At 47.1% G+C, this 21,109-nt stretch overlaps 1 protein-coding gene across 1 annotated transcript; it reads left to right on the forward strand.

The window, feature by feature from the left end:
- The first annotated feature begins 978 nt into the window (after window positions 1-978).
- LOC144508395 (guanylate-binding protein 2-like) lies at window positions 979-20,710 on the forward strand. Its single transcript, XM_078236274.1, has 9 exons — window positions 979-1,418; window positions 2,106-2,233; window positions 3,117-3,226; window positions 5,866-6,053; window positions 9,584-9,826; window positions 12,165-12,445; window positions 15,619-15,831; window positions 16,993-17,095; window positions 18,801-20,710. Exons 1-9 carry the CDS (start codon window positions 1,190-1,192, stop codon window positions 19,199-19,201), a joined length of 1,896 nt encoding a protein of 631 aa, XP_078092400.1. The 5' UTR covers window positions 979-1,189; the 3' UTR covers window positions 19,202-20,710.
- The last annotated feature ends 399 nt before the right edge of the window (window positions 20,711-21,109 follow it).

The following is a 21,109-nucleotide window of genomic DNA, read 5'->3' on the forward strand; positions in this document are numbered from 1 at the left end:
TCTGTGGAGGAACAACTGGACATCGCCTTGGGGAGAACGCCACCGCAAGTGCCTACTCCGGTGTCACCGCCGGTATTGAGGAGGTCACAACGACGGTGCGGTCCCCCTGACCGTCTGAACTTATAGACTGATGACAAATTATTCTGTTTTTGTACCCCGCCGGTCTTTGTTTTCAAAGGAGGGGTGAATGTGGTGAACCATCGTTGGTTCCCACTGGATAGTACTGAGCCAGGGTCTGGCCAGTACTACAAGTATGTACATATGTTGCTGTTGGGTTAGGGATGGGTTGTTCCACTTGTTGCTGTTGGGGTTAGGGTGGGGTTGTTACACCTTTGTATTGTCGTGTTGTGGTACATCCCAGTCGGGCTCCGCCTCCTGGGAGAGGTATAAAGGTCCCTGCTCTGGCTGGGACCCCTCAGTCTGGGATCGTGTATATAATTGGTAGTTGCTTTGTTACAGCAAATAAAAGCCTTTATTTCCTGAGCATCAAGCCTCGTGTATGATAACGCGCATCAGGGGGTTAGTGTGTATGTGGAGGGGCGGTTGGTGTGTGTGGCGGGGGGGGGGGGGAATAGGGGCAGCATGATGGCACAGTGGTTAGCACTGCTGCCTCACAAAGACCCTGATTCAATTCCCGGCTTGGGTCATTGACTGTGTGGAGTTTGCACATTCTTCCCGTGTCTGCATGGGTTTCCTTCCGGTTCTCCGGTTTCCTCCCACAATCCAAAGATGCGCTGGTTAGGTGTATTCGGCATGCTAAATTCTCCCCCACTGTACCCAAACAGGCACCGGAGTGGGGCGACTAAGGAATTTTCACAGTACCTTCATTGCAATGTGAATGTAAGCCTACTTGTGACCAATAATAAACTTTACACCCTCGCTATGACTGTCTTATTTGTGATCCCTGCTTATGGCAATGCTTTCAGTTTCATTTTGACAGTAAAGTGTGTTTCCGGGAAATCATCTGCATTCAGACACAGACTGAGGCAGTTCCACCCGTTTTAACAAAGGGGTCTGAGAGATCAGTGCACACACGCAGGCAGACATCACACTCTTGACACGACAGAAGCTGCAGTGAGAAGTACTTGGACTGAGAGTCTGCTTTGCGAACCTGCTGTCAGTTTATTTTAACCTCCCCTTGCACCAACAGCTGGGAATTGAAGGTGTTGTCATTCTCTCTGTACATTAGATGGAAAGGATCGTTCCCCTCACTAACCCAAGTGCCGGTGCTGCTGTGTACAACATGCAGGAACCTGTGTGTTTGATTGAGAACAGTGCATCTGGTGAACTCCGGATCAACCAAGAGGCTGTGAACATCTTGTCGGCGATCAGCCAACCGGCGGTGGTGGTGAGCATCGTGGGATTGTACCGGACCGGAAAATCCTACCTAATGAACAGACTGGCCGGGAAACAGAGAGGTACAAAACTCCGAATGTAACTCTTAGTAACTCCCCTGTGAGAATCGAGACACAGGCGTGACCAGCTATTGTCTCTCATTCATCACAGCGTGGTCAAACTGACCTTGTATAGATTTCCATCTGTAACCGCGTTTCCTCTATCATGTCTCCAGCTATGCCCTGGTTCATCTCTCTCTCTCTTTCTCTTCCCCTGTCTCTCTTTCGCTTTCTGCCTCTCTCCCTCTCTGTATTTCACTCTCTCTCTCTCTATCTCCTGCTCTCTCTCTCTCTCTCTCATTCCTCTCCCTGTCTCACTTTCCTTCTCTTTAGCATTCTTTCTTTCTCTCTCTCATAGAATCATAGAATTACGACAGTGCAGAAAGAGGTCATTCGGCCCATCGAAGCTGCACTGACCACAATCCCACCCAGGCCGTATTCCCGTAACCCCACATATTTACCCTGCTAATCCCCCTGACACTAGGGTCAATTTAGCATGGCCAATCAACCTAACCCACACATCTTTGGACTCTCAGCCCTCTCTCGCTCCCCTCTCATCCTCTTTTCTTCTATCTTTTTCTCTGTTTTTCACTCTCTCTCCATCCCAAAGGCCTTGACCTTTGGGACTGTGCGGAATGGTGAACTGAATGTGTGAGAGCTGTGATCCTGTGAATCAGTAACTGTCTTGTCCTCTTCCCAAACACAAACCAGGTTTCTCTCTGGGATCCACCATTCAGTGCCACACCAAAGGGATCTGGATGATGTGTGTGCCTCACCCACTCAATCGCGAGCACTGCCTGATATTACTGGACACCGAAGGACTGGGTGATGTGGAGAAGGTGGGTCACACTCTGTCTCTCAATCCATGACTGTGTTTTGGGGAAAATGACACCGTTCTGTTTAACACTCAACATACCAGGGCTGGTGGGAGGGTCAATGGTTTGAGATGAATGAACCGATTGGTCAGCATACTTTGCTCTGTGACTTGCAGTGCAGCATCGGAACAGCAGGAGGCCATTCTGCCACTCGACCCTGGTATACAGAAAGAGGCCATTCAGCCCATCTTGGGTGTGTTACACAAGAACAGGAGGGCAGCCATTCCATCCCCTGGGGCCTGTTACACAGGAAGCGGAGGAGGCCATTCAGCCCCTCAAATATGTTAGAGGAACAGAAGAAGCCCATTTATTCCCCTCAAGCCTGTTACACAGGAACAGGAGGAGGACATTCAGCCCATTGAGCCTGTTACACAGGAACAGGAGGAGGACATTCAGCCCATTGAGCCTGTTACACGGGAACAGGAGAACATTCAGTTCTTCGAACCTGTTACACAGGAAAAGGAGGAGGCCTTGCAGCCCATTGAGCCTGCTACACAGGAACAGGAGACCATTCAACCCCTCAAGCCTGTTACACAGGAACAGGAGGAGGCCCCATTCAGCCCCTGGAGCCTGTTACACAGGAACAGGAGACCATTCAACCCCGCGACCCTGTGACACAGGAACAGGAACTGGCCATTCAGCTTCCTGGGCCTGTTACACATGAACAGGAGGAGGCCATTCAGCCCCTCAGGCCTGTTACACAGGGACAGGAGGAGGTGCCATGTTATGAGGTGCTTTACATTTTAGTTTCGAATGAAGTGTTGCCCCAGCGTTGAGTTTGCCTGATAAAGAGAGGGAATTGTATGAAATAGTTCAACATTAGGTGATTGTTTCTATCTCTCTACAGGGGGATGAAAAGAATGATTCTTGGATCTTTGCTCTTGCCGTGCTGCTGAGCAGTATGTTGGTCTACAATAGCATGGACACCATCGATCAGTATGCAGTGGCCAAGCTTCAGTATCCTTTGCACATCGCTGACAAGCCAATAGTCCATTAGTCCTAATTGAAAAACAGCATTAAATAGGAGAGAAATCCTGCATTGAGATAGCACCTTTCACCACCATCTGCTTTGAGATACCTTCCCGATCCAATAGTCACTTGATCCTCACTCTGGGGATTTTGAGATGAAGAATCATGCCTGGGGAAAGTTCCCAGGTCAGAAAAAATGAGAAGGGTTACTAATCATGGTGCATGGGTTGACATTGTTAGATTGCAACTCATTCTTGAAGTGTTATTGAAGCAATGTCCACCATTTTACTTGTAACATCTGTCTCTCAAAATGAGAGGTGGATAGAGTCCTGGCCCAGAACTTGCCATCTCCTGATGTGTGGTACCCCCAGAGGCACCCCACCTCCCTCCAAAGATTCACTGGGGGACCCTGGGGAATTCCACACACCCACCCATTACTTGTAGATTGGTCAGGAAGCCAGGAAGGAGTGTTTGAGAAACAAAAATAGAAATCTCCTGGAAAATCTCAGCAGGTCTAACAGCATCTGTGGAGAGAGAGTAAAGCCAACGTTTTGAGTCGAGATGACCCTTCGTCAGAGCTCCACAGATGCTGCCAGACTTGCTGAGATTTTCCAGCATTTTTCTGTTTTTGTTTCAGATTCCAGCATCTGCAGTATTTTACGTTTATCACGAATGTTTGAGAACTCTGGTTCTGTACTCGACGGAGTTTAGAACAATAAGGGTGGTCTCACTGAAACTTACAGAATACTGAAAGGCCTGGATAGAATGCACATGGAGAAGGCACAGCCTTAGAGTAAAGGGCCGACCCTTTAGAACCAAGATGAGGAGGAATTTCTTCAGCCAGAGGGTGGTGAATCTGTGGAATTCATTTTCACAGAAGACTATAGAGGCCGGGTCATTGAGTGTATTAAAGACAAAAATAGATTGGCTCTTGATTGGTAAGGGGATCAAAGATTACAGGGAAAAGGTGGGAGAATGGGTTTGAGAAACATATGAGTCATGATCGAATGGCAGAGGACCAAATGGACCAAATGGCCTAATTCTGCTCTTATATCTTATGGCCTAAGTCTGGACTTACAATGGGAACTCGTCTTCATTTCAAACCCTCCAAAACTCTGAGTTAATTTCGGAGACTTCAGATATTGTCGAATAGTTACCCAGGAAACGTTAGGATTCAAACCAGTTCCAACTGCTGACCACCCGATTCCCCACTGGATCAATCGACTACCTACACACCCACAACTCCCCCTGACCACCATACTACCCCTCCAACAAACCAAGTACACTCCCCACCACCCCCTCCCCAACCAGGTGACTACTACCCCAACCATGAGGCTAGCCTCCTGACCAAACCTCCACAGTCCCGACTACCACTAACCTGGCTACAGTCTCAATCTGACCCTCCCCGATACATGCTACCCACACATGTATTCCCCCCCCCGCAACCCTTACACCCATGTGACTGCCTGCCCTTCACCCACTTAACAATCATTGTATCCTCTCACTCACTTACTGTACACCATTACCTACTCACTGAAGCTTTTCAAAGTAGCTCTGGGACCTTAAAACATACCAGGATTGGGCAGCTAGTGCTGTGGTAAAGGGGGTGGCTTAGCTTCCCCCAGTGATGTTGCCCTACGAAGGAAGGACTCCCAGAACAGGCTCTGCTGAGGAGCTCCATTTCAGAATTCCTGATGAGAAATGTGCAGCCCCATAGCATGCCTACAGCAAATAAGGAGGCCACTCAGCCCATTAGCTCTGTGCCAGCCCTCTACAATAGCAATTCAGCTCATCCCATTGCCCTGTCCCCTCCCCTCATAGTCCTGCAATGTAGGTTTTGTTTCTTTTCAGACAAGAATCCTATTCTCGTTCGAAAACCAGGATTGAATCAGCCTTTGCTTACCTTCCAGCCACATACTCATTAATAACTTAACCGTTCCTGGAGCAAATACATTTCTATTCTATTATCTGTCAGCTCTTCAACACAGTGATCACTCAACTTTCAGAATGTGGTCCACTACCACTTTCTGAGGACAATCAGGGATGGGCAGCGAATGCCAGTCTTGTCAGTAATGCCAACCTTTCATTATCAATGAAAAAAAATCCTCATTAATAACTTGACCCTCCCCTGGAGCAAACACATTTCACTGAATCATAGAATCCGACAGTGCAGAAGGAGGCCATTTGGCCCATCAAGTCTGCACCGACCACGGGCCCTATCCCCATGATCCGATGCATTTATCCTAGCCAGACACCCTGACACTAAGAGGCAATTTAGCATGGCCAATCCACCTAAACTGAACATCTTTGGACTGTGGGAGGAAACCGGAGCACCCGGAGGAAACCCATGCGGACATGGGGAAAATGAGCAAACTCCACACAGACAGTAACCCAAGCTGGGATTCGAACATGGGACCCTGGCGCTGTGAGTCAGCATGCTAACCACTGTGTCACTGTGCCGCCCTTTCTGTTCTGTCGTTCATTTGAGAAGAGTCAGCTCTTCGACACTGTGATCACTCATACTTTCCAGCTACGATCAGACAGCTACATCACGTTGTGGGTCTGGTTTGATGGTTACTAGACTCTGCCGTCCCTCTGTGAAATCCCATTCCTTAGCTGCTGCTCAGTTACATTACTGAACTGACCGAGCTGATCAAGGTGAAATCGGGGGGAATGGACGACGAATCCATGGAGTTTGCCCGCTTCTTCCCAGCTTTTGTCTGGTCCGTTCGAGACTTCACCCTGGAGCTGAAGTTTGAAGGCAAGAATGTGACGGCGGATGAATACTTGGACAATGCCCTCAGACTGAGGAAGGGTGAGTGAAGCAGGACGAGTGTGGGATAAGCAGCAACCGAGTGATTGGAGGATCCACCACAGTCATCCCAGTATAGAGACCATTCCAATGGTTCAGTGTCCCTGTCCCTCACCACCCCAAAGTTACAAAGAATTCCATTGTCCCGTTTTCAGTCTATAGAGTCAATCTATCCAAACTGATCTCTGTCACTGTTTATGCTTCCCCTGCCCCTTTTTTCCAACCCTCTCTTCAGTCCATCCAGAATTCCTTTTAGTGGATTTATTGGTGCCTGAAATATATTATCAATATTGACCACATGGACACCAGGGTAAATGTCCCACTCTTATTCAAAAACAAATAGCCGTGGGTCTCTGTTGCATCTGTTATGGTTCAGGTCAGAAACTCCAAAGTATTTTATGGAACCTGCCTGGATCATAAGTTTTGCACCTTGAATTTGGCTAGGAAAAGCATGATATGTTTTACTTCAGGTCTGATTTGAATGACCCACTTGGGAGCTTTTATCAAACAAAGTTTATTTAAGAATATAGTTACATGAAGGGAAAGAAAATTAACAAAAAGTTATATCAATTCCAAACAAAAACAAAACAACAATAATGTATAATTAATGTGAAAAGCTAAGATTTAAAATCTGTAAATAATTTGCATTATTAATATGAATGAATATAGGTGCTGTCCCAATCAAACAAACAAACTGCCCATAGACAGTAAAACCTTTTTCACAGGTTTCATTCAGCATTGACGAATGGTCATGTGATACTGGAATTAAGTCCATTGGTTGAATGCTGCAGTTTTCTTGACAGACTTAGAACAGTTTCCCAAAACCACCAGGGAGACTCTCGGCAAGGCACCAACAGCACAATCTTTCCTTCAGGAAGACAAAATCTTGCTTCAAGATAATCAGCAGAATTTCCAAATAAAACAGGGAGAGAGAGAGACTTATTTTCAGCTTGATGCCCCTAAGTTTGGTTTGATTTGATTTATTATTGTCACATGTATTAACATACAGTGAAAAGTATTGTTTCTTGTGCGCTGTACAGACAAAGCATACCGTTCATAGAGAAGGCAACAAGAGAGTGCAGAATGTCGTATTACCGTCATAGCTAGGGTGTAGAGAAAGATCAACTTAATGCAAGGTAAGACCATTCAAAAGTCTGACAGCAGCAGGGAAGAAGCTGTTCTTGAGTCGGTTGGCACGTGACCTTAGACTTTTTTATCTTTTTCCCGAAGGAAGAAGGTGGAAGAGAGAATGTCCGGGGTGCGTGGGATCCTTAATTATGCTGGCTGCTTTGCGAAGCATCAGGAAGTGTAGACAGAGTCAATGGATGGGAGGCTGGTTTGCGTGATGGATTGGGCTACATTCACGACCTTTTGTAGTTTCTTGCGGTCTTGGGCAGAGCAGGAGCCATACCAAGCTGTGATACAACCAGAAATAATGCTTTCCATGGTGCATCTGTAAAGTTTCGTGAGAGTCGTAGCTGAAACGCCAAATTTCCTTCATCTTCTGAGAAAGTAGAGGCATTGGTGGGCTTCCTTAACTATGGTGTGGGCATGGGGGGACCAGGACAGGTTGTTGGTGATCTGGACACCTAAAAACTTGAAGCGCTCGACCCTTTCTACTTCATCCCCATTGATGTAGACAGGGGAATGTTCTCCTTTACGCTTCCTGAAGTCGATGACAATCTCCTTCATTTTGTTGACATTGAGGGAGAGATTATTGTTGCCGCACCAGTTCACCAGATTCTCTATCTCATTCCTGTACTCTGTCTCGTCGTTGTTTGAGATCCGACCCACTACGGTGGTGTCATCAGCAAACAAAATCGAGTTGGAGGGGAATTTAGCCACACAGTCATAGGTGTACAAGGAGTATAGTAGGGGGCTGAGAACACAGACTTGTGGGGCACCGATGTTGAGGATGATCGTGGAGGAGGTGTTGTTGCCTATCCTTACTGATTGTGGTCTGTGAGTTGGGAAGTTCAGGATCCAGTCGCAGAGGGAGAAGCTGAGGCCCAGGCCACTGAGTTTGGAGATGAGTTTTGTGGGAATAATAGTGTTGAAGGCTGAGCTGTAGTCACTAAATAGGGGTCTGACATAGGTGTCCCTGTTATCTAGGTGTTCCAGGGTTGAGTGCAGGGCCAGGGAAATGGCGTTTGCTGTGGACCTGTTGCAGCAGTAGGCAAACTGTAGTGGATCCAGGTAGTCTGGGAGGCTGGAATTGATTCGTGCATGACTAACCTTTCGAAGCACTTCATAATGATGGATAATGTGCTTGAGATCCACAGCAAAAACAATCAAAACACCATTAAGTAGCAATGAAAGAACATTGGTAGACAACTCAGCAACAATGAGAAAACAAATTGCAAAACGGTCAGCTGACAGCTTCAGAGTATGTGATTTAAACAAAACACTTCTTAAAGGTACACTAACGTGACACACCAACCTGCCAAAAGAGGAATATTTCCACTTAATGTTTCATCCAAATGATATCGCCTCCAATGGTGTGTTGCTCCCTTTGTACCGTCTGTCTCACAATGCAAAATATACTCAGTGCTGCCCGATCGCTACCCCACTGCTGTGCTCCCTAACAGCAGACACACTGAAAGATCAACATTTGTTCTTTACTGATCTTCCACCAGGACAGAGCTCCCCAGTCATCACCCTCTGACTGCAGCGCTCCCTCAGTACTGACCCTCTGACTGCAGCGCTCCCTCAGTACTGACCCTCTGACAGTGCGGCACTCCCTCAGTACTCACCCTCTGACAGTGCAGCGCTCCCTCAGTACTCACCCTCTGACAGTGCAGCACTCCCTCAGTACTGACCCTCTGACAGTGCAGCACTCCCTCAGTACTCACCCTCTGACAGTGCAGCACTCCCTCAGTACTGACCCTCTGACAGTGCAGCGCTCCCTCAGTACTCACCCTCTGACAGTGCAGCACTCCCTCAGTACTGACCCTCTGACAGTGCAGCGCTCCCTCAGTACTCACCCTCTGACAGTGCAGCACTCCCTCAGTACTGACCCTCTGACAGTGCAGCGCTCCCTCAGTACTCACCCTCTGACAGTGCAGCACTCCCTCAGTACTGACCCTCTGACAGTGCAGCGCTCCCTCAGTACTCACCCTCTGACAGTGCAGCACTCCCTCAGTACTCACTGGAGGAGGGGGCGGGGGGAGGCGGTTGGGGGGTGGTGTCAGGCTGGATTATGGGCTCTTGTCTGCGGACATTATGTGGAGCCGATGACCGACTGATTCAAAACTGACTTGTCACTCCAATTAACCACCGATCCAGCTATTCCGCATATTAAGTGCTACCTATTCTGGAAAATACCATCAGTATAGGGACTCTGCCTCCCAAGTTTCAATGTACGCACAGCCTCCACATCCCACCAAATTTAGTCTCTGGACTAAAGGCCTTCACATTCGCATCGCTGCCACCATGTTGTGTTTCTGTGCCACAGCTACCGGTCTGATCAGGATGTGTTTGGTTTTAATGTCTTAAGAGCTGATTTTTTTATGAATATATTTCTTTCCTCTCAGGCACCAGTAAAAAAACTCAGGAGTACAACCTGCCCAGGGAATGCATCAGGAATTACTTCCCCACTCGCAAGTGTTTTGTGTTTGACAGACCAGCCGATAAGGAGGCGATGAAAAATATGGATCAGATTCCCGACTCCAGTCTGGACCCAGCCTTTCTGCACCAGGCCCAGGATTTTCTGAAGCATGTTTACAGCACAGCGCAGATAAAGAGACTGAAAGGAGGTCACACAGTCACTGGGAGATGTAAGTGCCAGAGTTTGTGATTCAGGGCAGTATGATCGAAACGGAGAGTTAACCAGAGGAGGGGAGAGATCCCGTGTGTGCGAAGATGAGGGTGAGTTTGCCTCACTGAAATGAGGATAGACTGACCAGCTGCACTGTCCACACTTCAGAAATATCAAAGAATCTTACAGCACAGTGGAGACCATTTGACACATTGGGCGGGGTCTAACGACCTCGCTTGGGTAAGGCTCACAAATCCCACCCAAGGCCAACTGAGAATTTTGTTCTGTGAGCCTCACCCGCCCCAATTCCGGCGTGGGCAAGGTGGTAAAATTCCGGCCATTGTGCCTGTGCTGGCTCTTTGGCAAATCAAACTGATTAGATCCAAGGCCCTGGTCTTTTCCATCACCCTTCAAACATTTCTTTACTATGTATCTACCCAATTCCCTTTGGAAAGTTTCTATTGAATCAGCTTCCACCGCCCTCTCAGGCAGCACCTTCCAGATCACAACAACTCGCTGCATCTAAAAATGCTTCCTCACTTCTCCACCTGGTTCTTCAGCCAATGTCTCCTCTGGTTACCCATCCTCCTGATATGGGAAACAGTTTCTCCTGATTCACTCTGTTAAAACCAGGAATGATTTTGAAAATCATGATTAAAACTCCCCTCAACATTCCAAGGGGAACAATCCCAGCTTCTCCAGTCTCTGCACACTAACTGAAGGGCCTCATCCCTGATACGATTCACCTCCACCGTAACCTCTCAGAGGGCAATTATTTGAATAATGAGAGACATCAGAGCAGGGTGAGGCCTATTCTGCCATTAGACAAGACCATGGTAGATCTGTATCTGATCATCCACCTACCTTGGCTCTCCACGTTCTTTCATAATCAAAGTCAAATTTAAAACAATTCATTGAACTCAGATTTATTGCTCTATGTAGAGCGAGCTTCACATTTCTACCACACTTTGTTCAAAGATATTCTCTCTGAGCTTCTCTCCTCAATGTCTACCTCTGGCCTGAACTCCCCTCACCAGTGGAAAAGCGTCCGACCCAACCAATCCCTTCCAAAGTCCCATACATCTCAATCAAAAACTCCCATCACATCAGATGTTGTTGGCAATATAATCCTGATTTACGGACTCTCTCCTCAGTATATGAAGGAGAAAGAGAGAGGGAGAGAGAGGACAGTGATAGGAGGTGTGTGACAGTGAGGGATAGTGTGGGTCACTGATATTCGGACAGTCTCCACTATGTATACTGTTGTACTGAACAATGTCCCTGTTGGGTAAATAATACTGACCATCCACCATTATCTCAGGGTTAATAACAGAGGCTTTTGTGATAACGTAACGATCATCACAGCTATCTCTGACATTTCAGTGAGTTTTTCACTCTTTGTTAATGTATCTGTGATTCAATGGGCAATGTTCTTGCTCTTCTGGGTCCTAGGTTGTTGATAAACAGTGAGGATGGCAGAGAGGTGGAGGTGGCAGTTGGGGGTAGTGGGAGGGGGGAATATGGCAGTGGGGCAGGAATGGTTTTCCCAACTCTTGCTCCAACATTCAATTGGCATTAGCAATATTCCCCCATTACAAAAAACAGGAATCTCTTCTCTCCTCATCTCTGCTTCTCCCCTCCCTACACTGCCTTATTGCCCTCATTCTTACAATCCTCCCACTCAACCATCTGTGTTTTTAATTCCAGATTTCTATTGAATTCAAATTTCACCAGCTGCCATGGTGGGATTTGAACCCAGGTCCCCAGAGCATTATCCTGGGTCTCCGGATCACTGGACAAGCGACATTACCACAAAACTACCGCCTCCCTGTATTGTCTCCATTCACTCTCCTCCCCATTCCACTCATCATCCCCTCCTACCCTTCAACTTCTATATCTTCCTTCACTGTGTGCCCCCAGCAGCCAGGCTCCCTACTGCCTTTGCTCCCTCCCTCAGCCCTCCCCTTTTAACCACTCTTTTGACCATTTTAATTACTTCCCCCTCCCGTGCCTCCCTCCCCTCATGCCCTTTCCCTCCACCTCCTCTTCCATCACCAATGAAGAAGGTTTTGATGTCTTGGGAGTGTCGTGTGCCCTATTGTAAGGGTGCCCCGCGAGCAGCGGGTCGAGTGAATACTAAGGGTCACCAAGGATTTGCGGGGGGACTCACTTTGGGAGTCAGTCATAGTCCTGCCAACTCTCCAAGCTCTGGTAGACTCCCAGCTGCTCCATCGCTCCCATCTCAAATTGCTAGTTTTTCCTGTCAAACTAGAATGGCTGGGAACGTGTGCCCAGAGCAGACTCTGTGTGTATTTTTAATCTCAGTGCTGAGCTGTCCCTGTACCTCTCTCCCTCAGTGCTGGGAAACCTGGCCCTCACCTACGTGGACTCTATCCGCAGTGGGCAGATCCCGTGCCTCGAGAGCGCGGTCCACATGTTGGCAGACATTGAGAACACGGCCGCCGTCGGAAAGGCGACCAAGGCCTACGCGGAGTGGATGGGGGAAGAGGTCAGTCTCCCGACAGGAACGGTGGAGGAACTGTCAGTGATCCACGATCGGTGTCAGTCCCGGGCCCTTCAGCTGTTCATGAAACAATGCTTCAAGGACGAAGGGCAGAAATATCAGCAGGAATTCATGGTGAGTTCAGGTGTATCAGTGTCACTGAATCTAATTCTAACCAGCATTTCTAATCTCGCTACCTCTCGGAGAATCAGCAGCGAAAGAGACCATTCAGCCCATCATGCCTGAGATCGGCTCTTTTGTAAAGCTTTTCAATTCACCCCACTCTTTCAATGCAGCCCTGGATGATCCATCTTGGCCTCCTCTGGAGGTGCCTGGATCACATGCCAATCTTCAGGCAACATGATTCATTCCACACGATCTCAAGAAATGGCTGGAGGCACTGCAGAAGTTTTGGGCCCTGACAGTATTCTAGCAATAGTATTGAAAAGCTTTGCTCCAGAGCTTGCCATCCCCCTGCCCCTAACCAAACTATTCCAGTGCAGCTACAACACTGTATCTGCCTGGCAATGTGAAAAATTGCCCAGGTATGTCCTGCGCACAAAGAAACAGGACAAATGCAACCCAGCCAGTTATCAGCACATCAGTTTACACTCGATCGACAGTACCATCAAGCAGAACCAGCACAGCGATTACCTTCTCACCAATGCTCAGTTTGGGTTTTGCCAGGGTCACTCAGCTCCTGACCCCATCACAGCCTTGGTTCAAAGATGGGACAAAAGAGCTGAACTATAGAGATGAGGGGAGAGTAACTGTCCTTAACATCAAAGCAGTGTTTCACCCAGTAAGGCATAAAGGAGCCCTCACAAAACTGGAGTCAATGGGAATCAGAGGAAAAACTCTCCCTTGGTTGGAGTCGTACCTATGAATAGGGTTGTGGTGGTTGGAGGTTAATTATCTCAGTCCTGGGACATCACTGAAGGAGTTCCTCACGGTAATTTTCTACGTCAAACCAAATTCAGCTGCTTCATCAATGTTCACTGATGTCTGCACAATGTTCAACACCATTCACGACTGCTCAGATACTGAAGTAGTCTATGTCCAAATGCAGCAAGACATGGACAATATCCAGGCTGGCAGGTAGAAAGTAACATTTGCACCACACTAGTGCCAGGCAATGATCATATCCAACAAGAAAGAAATTAACCATCTTATTTGACATTCAATGGCAAATACCATCACTGAAAACTCAACATCAACATCCTGCAAGGAGTGGTTACCATTAACTGAACTGAACTGGACTAGCCATATAAATACTCTGCTACAAGAGCAGGTCAGAGGCTGGGAATCCTGTGGTGAGTAACTCACCTCCTAACTCACCAAAGCCTGTCCACCATCTACAAGGCACAAGTGCAATGGAATACTCTCCACTTGCCTGGATGAGTGCAGCTCCAACAACATTCAAGAAGCTCAACAGTATTCAGGACAAAGTAGCCCATTTGATTGGCACCCCATCCACAATTTACTCACTCCACCAGCAATGCACAGTGGCAGCCATGTGTACCATCTACAAGATGCACTACAGGAACTCCCCAAGGTTCCTTAGGCAGCACCTTCCAAACCCACAATCACTTCCATCTAGAAGGTCAAGCAGCAGATGTCTGGGTACACCACCAAGTGCAAGCTCTCTTTCAAGTCACATGCCATCCTGACTTGGATATATATCACTGTTTCCTTACTGTTGCTAGGTTAAAATCCAGGAACGTCCTCCCTAACAACACTGTGGGTGTACCTACACCACATGGACTGCAGCGGTTCAGGAAGGCAACTCACCACCACATTCTCGAGCAATTAGGAATGTGTGATAAATGCTGACCTTAACAGCAATGCACACAATCCAATGAAAGAACAGAATCAATGTAGTAACTCTTCTGTTGAATGCAATCTCGAAGCCCTTCACATCATCCTTAAAATGTGTTAAAAAGATCAGTTGGTTGTTTTTGATAAAAATATATACAAGGCATTGGAGAATCCTTTTTTTCTACAACCCTTATTTCCTGTTACCATTTTTAATAAAACAGAGTTGTTGGAGGGGAGTGCCAAGAGCCACCCCAGGTCTGAAAAGCTGAGTGGCCTCAAACCGAGCTGTCAGATTCTAAAACTACTTCAAAAATGCAGTCCTGAGATTGGAAAGGCCTTTGACCCCATGTGAACCTTTGACCCATCTCTGGCACCAGTGCTGATTGGCCACCAGTTTTCTTGTGTTTTACCTGGGGTACCGCACCTGCGAGCTCCTTCCATTTCTCCATCATGCAGTCCATTGGAGACAACATTTCCCATTGTAAATTCCGATGTCAACATTTCCCAGACAAATTTGCTATGTCAACTGTCACACTGTAATGAAAGGTACTGACCACAAGGTGGCAGTGTGCAACCTACTGCTGAAAAACAACATCAGCATCATTGAATTGTAACTTACCAATGGGCAAATTCAGCAACTGGGAATGTTTTATCTGATTAATTCGTTGCTACTAGAGAAAACTTGAGGAGGAGGAGGCCATACAGCCCCTCGAGCCTGCTCCTAGCTGCTCCTAGCTGTTCACCAGAGTGGTGAAGAAGGCATTCGGTATGCTTGGTTTCATCAGTCAGAACATTGAATACAGGAGTTGGGACGTCTTGTTGAAGTTATACAAGACACTGGTAACGTCACACTTGGAATACTGTGTGCAGTTCTGGTCACCCTATTACAGAAAGGATATTATTAAACTAGAAAGAGTGCAGAAAAGATTTACTAGGATGCTCCCGGGACTTGATGGTTTGAGTTATAAGGAGACGCTGGATAGACTGGGACTTTTTTCTCTGGAGCGTAGGAGGCTGAGGAGTGACCTTGTAGAGGTCTATAAAATAATGAGGGGCATAGATAAGGTAGATAGTCAATTTCTTTTCCCAAAGGTAGGGGAGTCTAAAACTAGAGGGCATAGGTTTAAGGTGAGAGGGGAGAGATACAAAAGTGTCCAGAGGGGCAACTTTTTCACAGAGGGTGGTGAGTGTCTGGAACAAGCTGCCAGAGGTAGTACTAGAGGCGGGTACAATTTTGTCTTTTAAAAAGCATTTAGATAGTTACATGGATAAGATGGGTATCGAGGGATATGGGCCAAATGCAGGCAATTGGGATTAGCTTAGGGGTTTAAAAAAAAGGGTGGCATGGACAAGTTGGGCCTGAGGGCCAGTTTCCATGCTGTAAACCTCGATGAGTCGATGACTATATCTCAACTGCATTGACCTAATTTATTTCTCCATGTGATAATGCTGTGGCCTGTGTAAGTACCTTGTGTCCTTGTTTCTCACAGAATGCAGTGGCTACAATTTACACTGACATGTGTGAGAGGAACAGGAAAACATCTGAGGATATTTCGACCGCCATCATATTGAATCTGGGAGTTGTAATTAAAGAAAAGATGAAGGAAGCATCTTACGCAAAGTCGGGAGGATATGCGGAGTATGAGAAGGACATGGAAGAACTGGTTGAGAAATACCGAGCTGCACCAGGGAAAGGAGTCCAGGTATGGTATGTCACGCCGGGAATATTGCTGACTGATTTGATTCATGATCCAGAAACATCTGATGTTGACTCAGAAACGTTCAGCAACATTTGTCAATTTCCCAGCCTAACTAACACCAAATTCAAATGGCCTCCATGTGTTCAGTGACTTGGCTTCCAGTCCAAAACTGTCGTTGTTTTCAAATTATTTTCCTTGTGTTCGGATTATTCTGTGGACCTCATCCCTCCCTAGCTCTATATCTCCTCCAGCCTCTAGATTCCTCCCTATCTCTGTAACCTCCTCCAGCCCCTGCAACAACCCCTCTCCCTGTAACTGCTACAGCCTCTACATCCATCACTTTCTCAGTAACCTCCTCCAATCCCTACAACACTCATATCTCTGTAAATTCTCCAACCTCTCCAACCCTCCTACTTCTGTAACCCCGCCCCCGTCCTACAATCTTCCCTATCTTTGTAATCTCCTTCAGCCACTATAACACTCCATATCTCTGTAACCTCCTCCAGCCCCTCCAACCCTCCCTGTCTCTGTAACCTCCTCTTGCCCCTACAACTCTCGCTTTTTCTGCAACTTCATCCAGTCCCTATAACCCTCTCTATCTCCGTAATTTCCTCCAGCCCCTACAACTTGTCCTATCTCTGTAACCCCCTCAGCCCCTACACCCCTCCCTATCTCTGTAACTTCTTCCAGGTCCTACAACTCTCCCTATCTCTGTAACCTCCTCCAGCTCCTATAAGCTCCCTATCTCTATAACCTTCTCCAGCCCTTACAACCCTCCCTATCTCTGTAACCCTTCCAGCCCCTACCTTCCTCCCTATCTCTGTAACCTCTTCCAGGTTCTATAACCCTCCCGAAACCTGTAATATCCTCCATCTTCTACAACCTTCCCTGTCTCTGAAACTTGCTCCAGACCCTGCATCCTCCCTATCTTAGAAACCTCCACCAGCCCCAAAACTCCAATTCTGGCCTCTTGAGTGTCATTAATTCCCCATTGGCAGCCATGCCTTCATTTGCCTGGACCCTAATGTCACCCTGTGTGGCACAGCGTCACATTGCCTCCTGCTCTTTGGCCTTTGCCCCTCAGATCTTTGCTCCACCATCTTTTGCTACGTTGAGGGATTGAAGACCTTGTCTGAAGTCACACAACTCCATTACCCTCCACAGGCTGAGCAAGTTCTCCAATATTTCCTGGAAGATAAGCAGCAGTTCTCAGAGTCCATTCGAATTCTCGATAAGAGTATGACGGAGAAAGAGAAGGAGCTCGCAGGTATGGTACCCCATGTAAAACACAAGAAAACTGGTGGCTAATCAGCACTGGTGCCAGAGATGGGTCAAGGGTTCACACTGGGGTTACAGGTCCTTTCGATCCCACAACTGTCTTTTTGAAGTAGCTTCAGAATCTGACAGCTTGGTTTGAGGCCACTCAGCCCATCATACCTGGGCTAGCTCTTGGCACTTCCCTCCAACAACCCCAATCCCTCCTCCTATCATTTGGGATTTTCACAATAACTTCATTGCAGTGTTAATGTAAGCCTACTTGTGACACTAACAAATAAACTTAAATATCAACCTCCTCTCTCAATTTCCTATGGCCCTCTTTCTCTCTCTTTGTGGAACAGCAGCACTGACCTTTCTATCTCAATCCTGATAGAGGTACGGGGTTCACTTTGATACACTTCAAAAAATGCTTCCATATGTGGGATAGACCCCGAAATAGGAATTACAAGTATATGATGATCACTAATGAATCCAATGAGCAATTCAAGGGATCCTTTTTAACTCAGAGGGTGGTGGGAATGTGGAACTCATAGGGAATCATTGATGTGACCAGTATATAGACACACTTAAGGGGAAGCTGGATACACAATGTGGGTTAGATCATGAGAATGGGATAGATAGCAACAGAGCAGAGGATAGAAGATTAATTGACAATGAGATCAGTATAGATTGGTATTTGATGGTCGGCATAGACATGATGGGCAGAGGGGCCTGTGCTTTATGCCTCTGAGTCTATAATATTATTGAGGCATTTAAGTTGATTAAGGCAGTGATGGATAAGCTAGGCTAGTGAGTGGGCCACATGAGTGGCCCTCCTGCATCTCAGTAGGTCACAAGAATAAAATCGGGCTTGTTCACTAACCATGACCCCATGAATAAGATTAAATACACTCAATACAAGCCATGTATCTCTTAATGAGTTATAGAACATGCTTAATCAATTATATATTAATAGAACTGCCACCAACTTCAAATGGTAAAAACAAATTTTTACACTTTGGACACAGGGGGAGCGCATGGCTCGAACAGTCAATGTTCTATAGAATCTACAGTGCAGAAGGAGGCCATTTGGCCCATCGAGCCTGCACCGACAACAATTCCACCCAGATCCTGTTCTATCCCCGTAACCCCACATGTTTACCCTTCTAATCCTCCTGACATTAAGGGGCAATTTATTCTGGCCAATTGATCTAACCCACCGTGGGAGGAAACTGGAGCACCCGGAGGAAACCCACGCAGACACGGGCGGAATGTGCAAACTCCACACACACAGTGGCCCGAGGCTGGAATTGAACCCAAGTCCCTGACACTGTGAGGCAACAGTGCTAACCACTGTGCCACCGTGCTGCCCAATTGTGAGCAATCAGCACACACCTCACTTCACTTGCCCTGACTTTATGTGTGAATCACTTCAATCACGCTGGTAGGAAAAAAAATTGCGTGAACGGAAATCAACGGAATGTGGCAACACTGTGCATGGTTAACGGTCAAGAAAATCTCTCATGGGTTCGAGGGGCTGAATGGCCTCCTTCTGTTCTTCTGTTGGGTATGAGTGAGGAAGGAACAGAAAGGCATGCCGATCTGGGGAGCTGAGGCTGGCTCAGAGATTAAACCCCAGGGTGGCTGAGTTGGGCTGAATGGGCTCTTGCTGTGCCGTTAACACCTCTCTAATCCCTGTCATTCTCTTTGACCAGCCGAGCGGGAGAGGGCGGAAGTGGCGGAGCAAGAGAGGAGAGGGAAGGAAGAGGAGAATCGAGCTGCCCAGCAGCGGATGGAGGACGGGAAACGGGTAATGGAGGAGAACATGACCCAACTGCGAGAGAAACTGGAGCAGGAACGCATCAACCTGCTTGAAGAACACGACAAGGTCCTGAAGCAAAGGCTCGAGGAGCAGGAGAAGCTGCAACGCGAAGGATTCGAGAACCGTGTGAAGGATATGAAGAAAGAGGTAGAGTTTCTGAAGAAACAGCAGGAAAAGACAAATTCCCCATCATTTGTAGACACACTGCTGAGTGCAGCCACTCTTGTCTTGCCTGGTGTTTTCAAACTCATTCCTGCTGGTATCAAATTTGTAACCAATCTGTTTAAGCGTTGATTCTGAATGTGCTTTCCATACCTGGCCCCTCTCTAAGTGGTAGGGAGGGAGTTTGGGTGCTTTGAATCAATAGTTGCTTCACAAACAGGCAACACTACCCTCCAGACAGCAACCCATCCTTGAACAGCATTCTTTAACACATCGTTCCCGAAAGCAATAAGAATGTCACCTGGGTGTCCACAATCATTCACCAGGGTGCTTATTTCATGTGACTCAGTCCTTTTGCATGCACACAACTCGGGGGTTGTATATTCACTCAATCACCCTTCTGAGATTCCCAGATTCCAGAGAGACAGCCACAGTGGAGCTTGGAAGCAAGGCCTGCTGAAGCTGCGTCTGGAGATCTGAAAACATATGAAGCCGGGAGCCATTTGCTGCCTGCGGTTTGCTGCAGTCGAGCCGCTCTCTGAGGAGTTCGGCTGGCTGATTGCTACTTTGTCAGTTCTTTGCTTTGCTGCTACAACCTTAGCCACAATTTGTAGGGCTCCAAGTTTGTAACCCAAGGCTCTCGCCACTGTCCTCAAAGTAAGTCTCACTGAGAGACTGACTGATGGCAGCGTTCTTTACTGAGATCACCATGGTACAGCTTCAGGGTTCGGCTGTCCAATTAGCCAGACACCTTCAAGGATTCCCAAAGGCACCCAGCTCAGAATCATAGTAAAAATCAAACATCACTTCTAAAATCTTTTCAATATTTTAAACTTAGCGACAGATACATGGGACAAAGGTAGCAGCTAGAATATTCAGAAAAATTAGTTTTTCATAGAATCCCTATAGTGCAAAATGAGGCCATTCGGCCCATGGAGTCTGCACCGACCACAATCCCACCCAGGCCCTATCCCCCTAACCCCACATATTTCCCCATTAATCCCCTTACATGAGGGTCAATTTAGCATGGCCAATCAACCTAACCCGCACATCTTTGGACTGTGGGCAGAAACCGGAGCACCTGGAGGAAACCCATGCAGACACAGAGAGAACGTGCAAACTCCACACAGACAATGACTCGAAGCTGGAATTAAACCCAGGTCCCTGCCACTCTAAGGCAGCAGTCAAAAAAGCAGCTTGAGAAGGTTACATTTCCCCGGACCGATCACTAGCATGAACTTGCAAAGAGTCGTCATCTTAAAGTTGTTCAGTATACCTTTAATAAACTTATTTTATTTTATTATCCAAGAGTCTGCCTAGTCTGATAGTTAAGTCTTGTTAGAGCCAAAACAATTGATTAAATTATTTACAAATGACTGTGCCACTGTACTGAGCCAAAGGTGCATCGAATATGTACATGAATCTTTGAAGACAGCAGAATGAAGTGATCAAGGTGTTTAAAAGAAAAGTTGATGGTGTCCTTGGCTTCTTTAAGACCTGGCTGGCTGTAAGGATTCGCATTCTAATCAGTATTCTGTAACTTGATTTTGTGTTGCTGTGAACTGTTTCAGAGCACATTTCCACTCCAGCAGCACTCCGAAAGCTTATGGTATTTGCTACCAAATAAACCTGTTGGACTTTAACTTGGTGTTGTGAGACTTCTTACTTTATTAATAAAGACAGGGGGTATTAAAAGCTTCCTGTGTGGGAACATGTTTGCTGATGATGGATACAGGACTGTTCAGAGCTCCTGGAATTCATTTCAAAGCGTTACAGAAAGTTGCCCCTTCCGAAAGGCTCAATAGACATTGCCATTTTTATAACTTGTCCTGCATCCAGGCCCCTTGAAGGAAACTCAGAGACCAGGGCCTAGATTTTCAGGGTGGCAAGCACTTGACGTCTGACATCTGGAGAGTCAGCACGGAACGCATCCCAACCAGCTCCGACAGGCCCGCTGCCATTTCATGCTGAAATGAGCACTGATTGGCAGCAGGCGGGACTTCTGCCTGCACTTGGATGGAAGTCCCGCCTTGGAGAGAG

The sequence above is a fragment of the Mustelus asterias genome, chromosome 20, assembly GCF_964213995.1.
Source record: "Mustelus asterias chromosome 20, sMusAst1.hap1.1, whole genome shotgun sequence".
Lineage (NCBI taxonomy): Eukaryota > Metazoa > Chordata > Chondrichthyes > Carcharhiniformes > Triakidae > Mustelus > Mustelus asterias.

Bases quoted from the DNA above. Each gene is read 5' to 3' on its own strand.
- LOC144508395 (XM_078236274.1), top strand. From the start codon at position 1,190: ATGGAAAGGATCGTTCCCCTCACTAACCCAAGTGCCGGTGCTGCTGTG. The intron at 3,227-5,865 runs GTATCCTTTGCA...GCTGCTGCTCAG, and splicing joins TATGCAGTGGCCAAGCTTCA to TTACATTACTGAACTGACCG. The intron at 17,096-18,800 runs GTATGGTACCCC...CTCTTTGACCAG, and splicing joins GAAAGAGAAGGAGCTCGCAG to CCGAGCGGGAGAGGGCGGAA.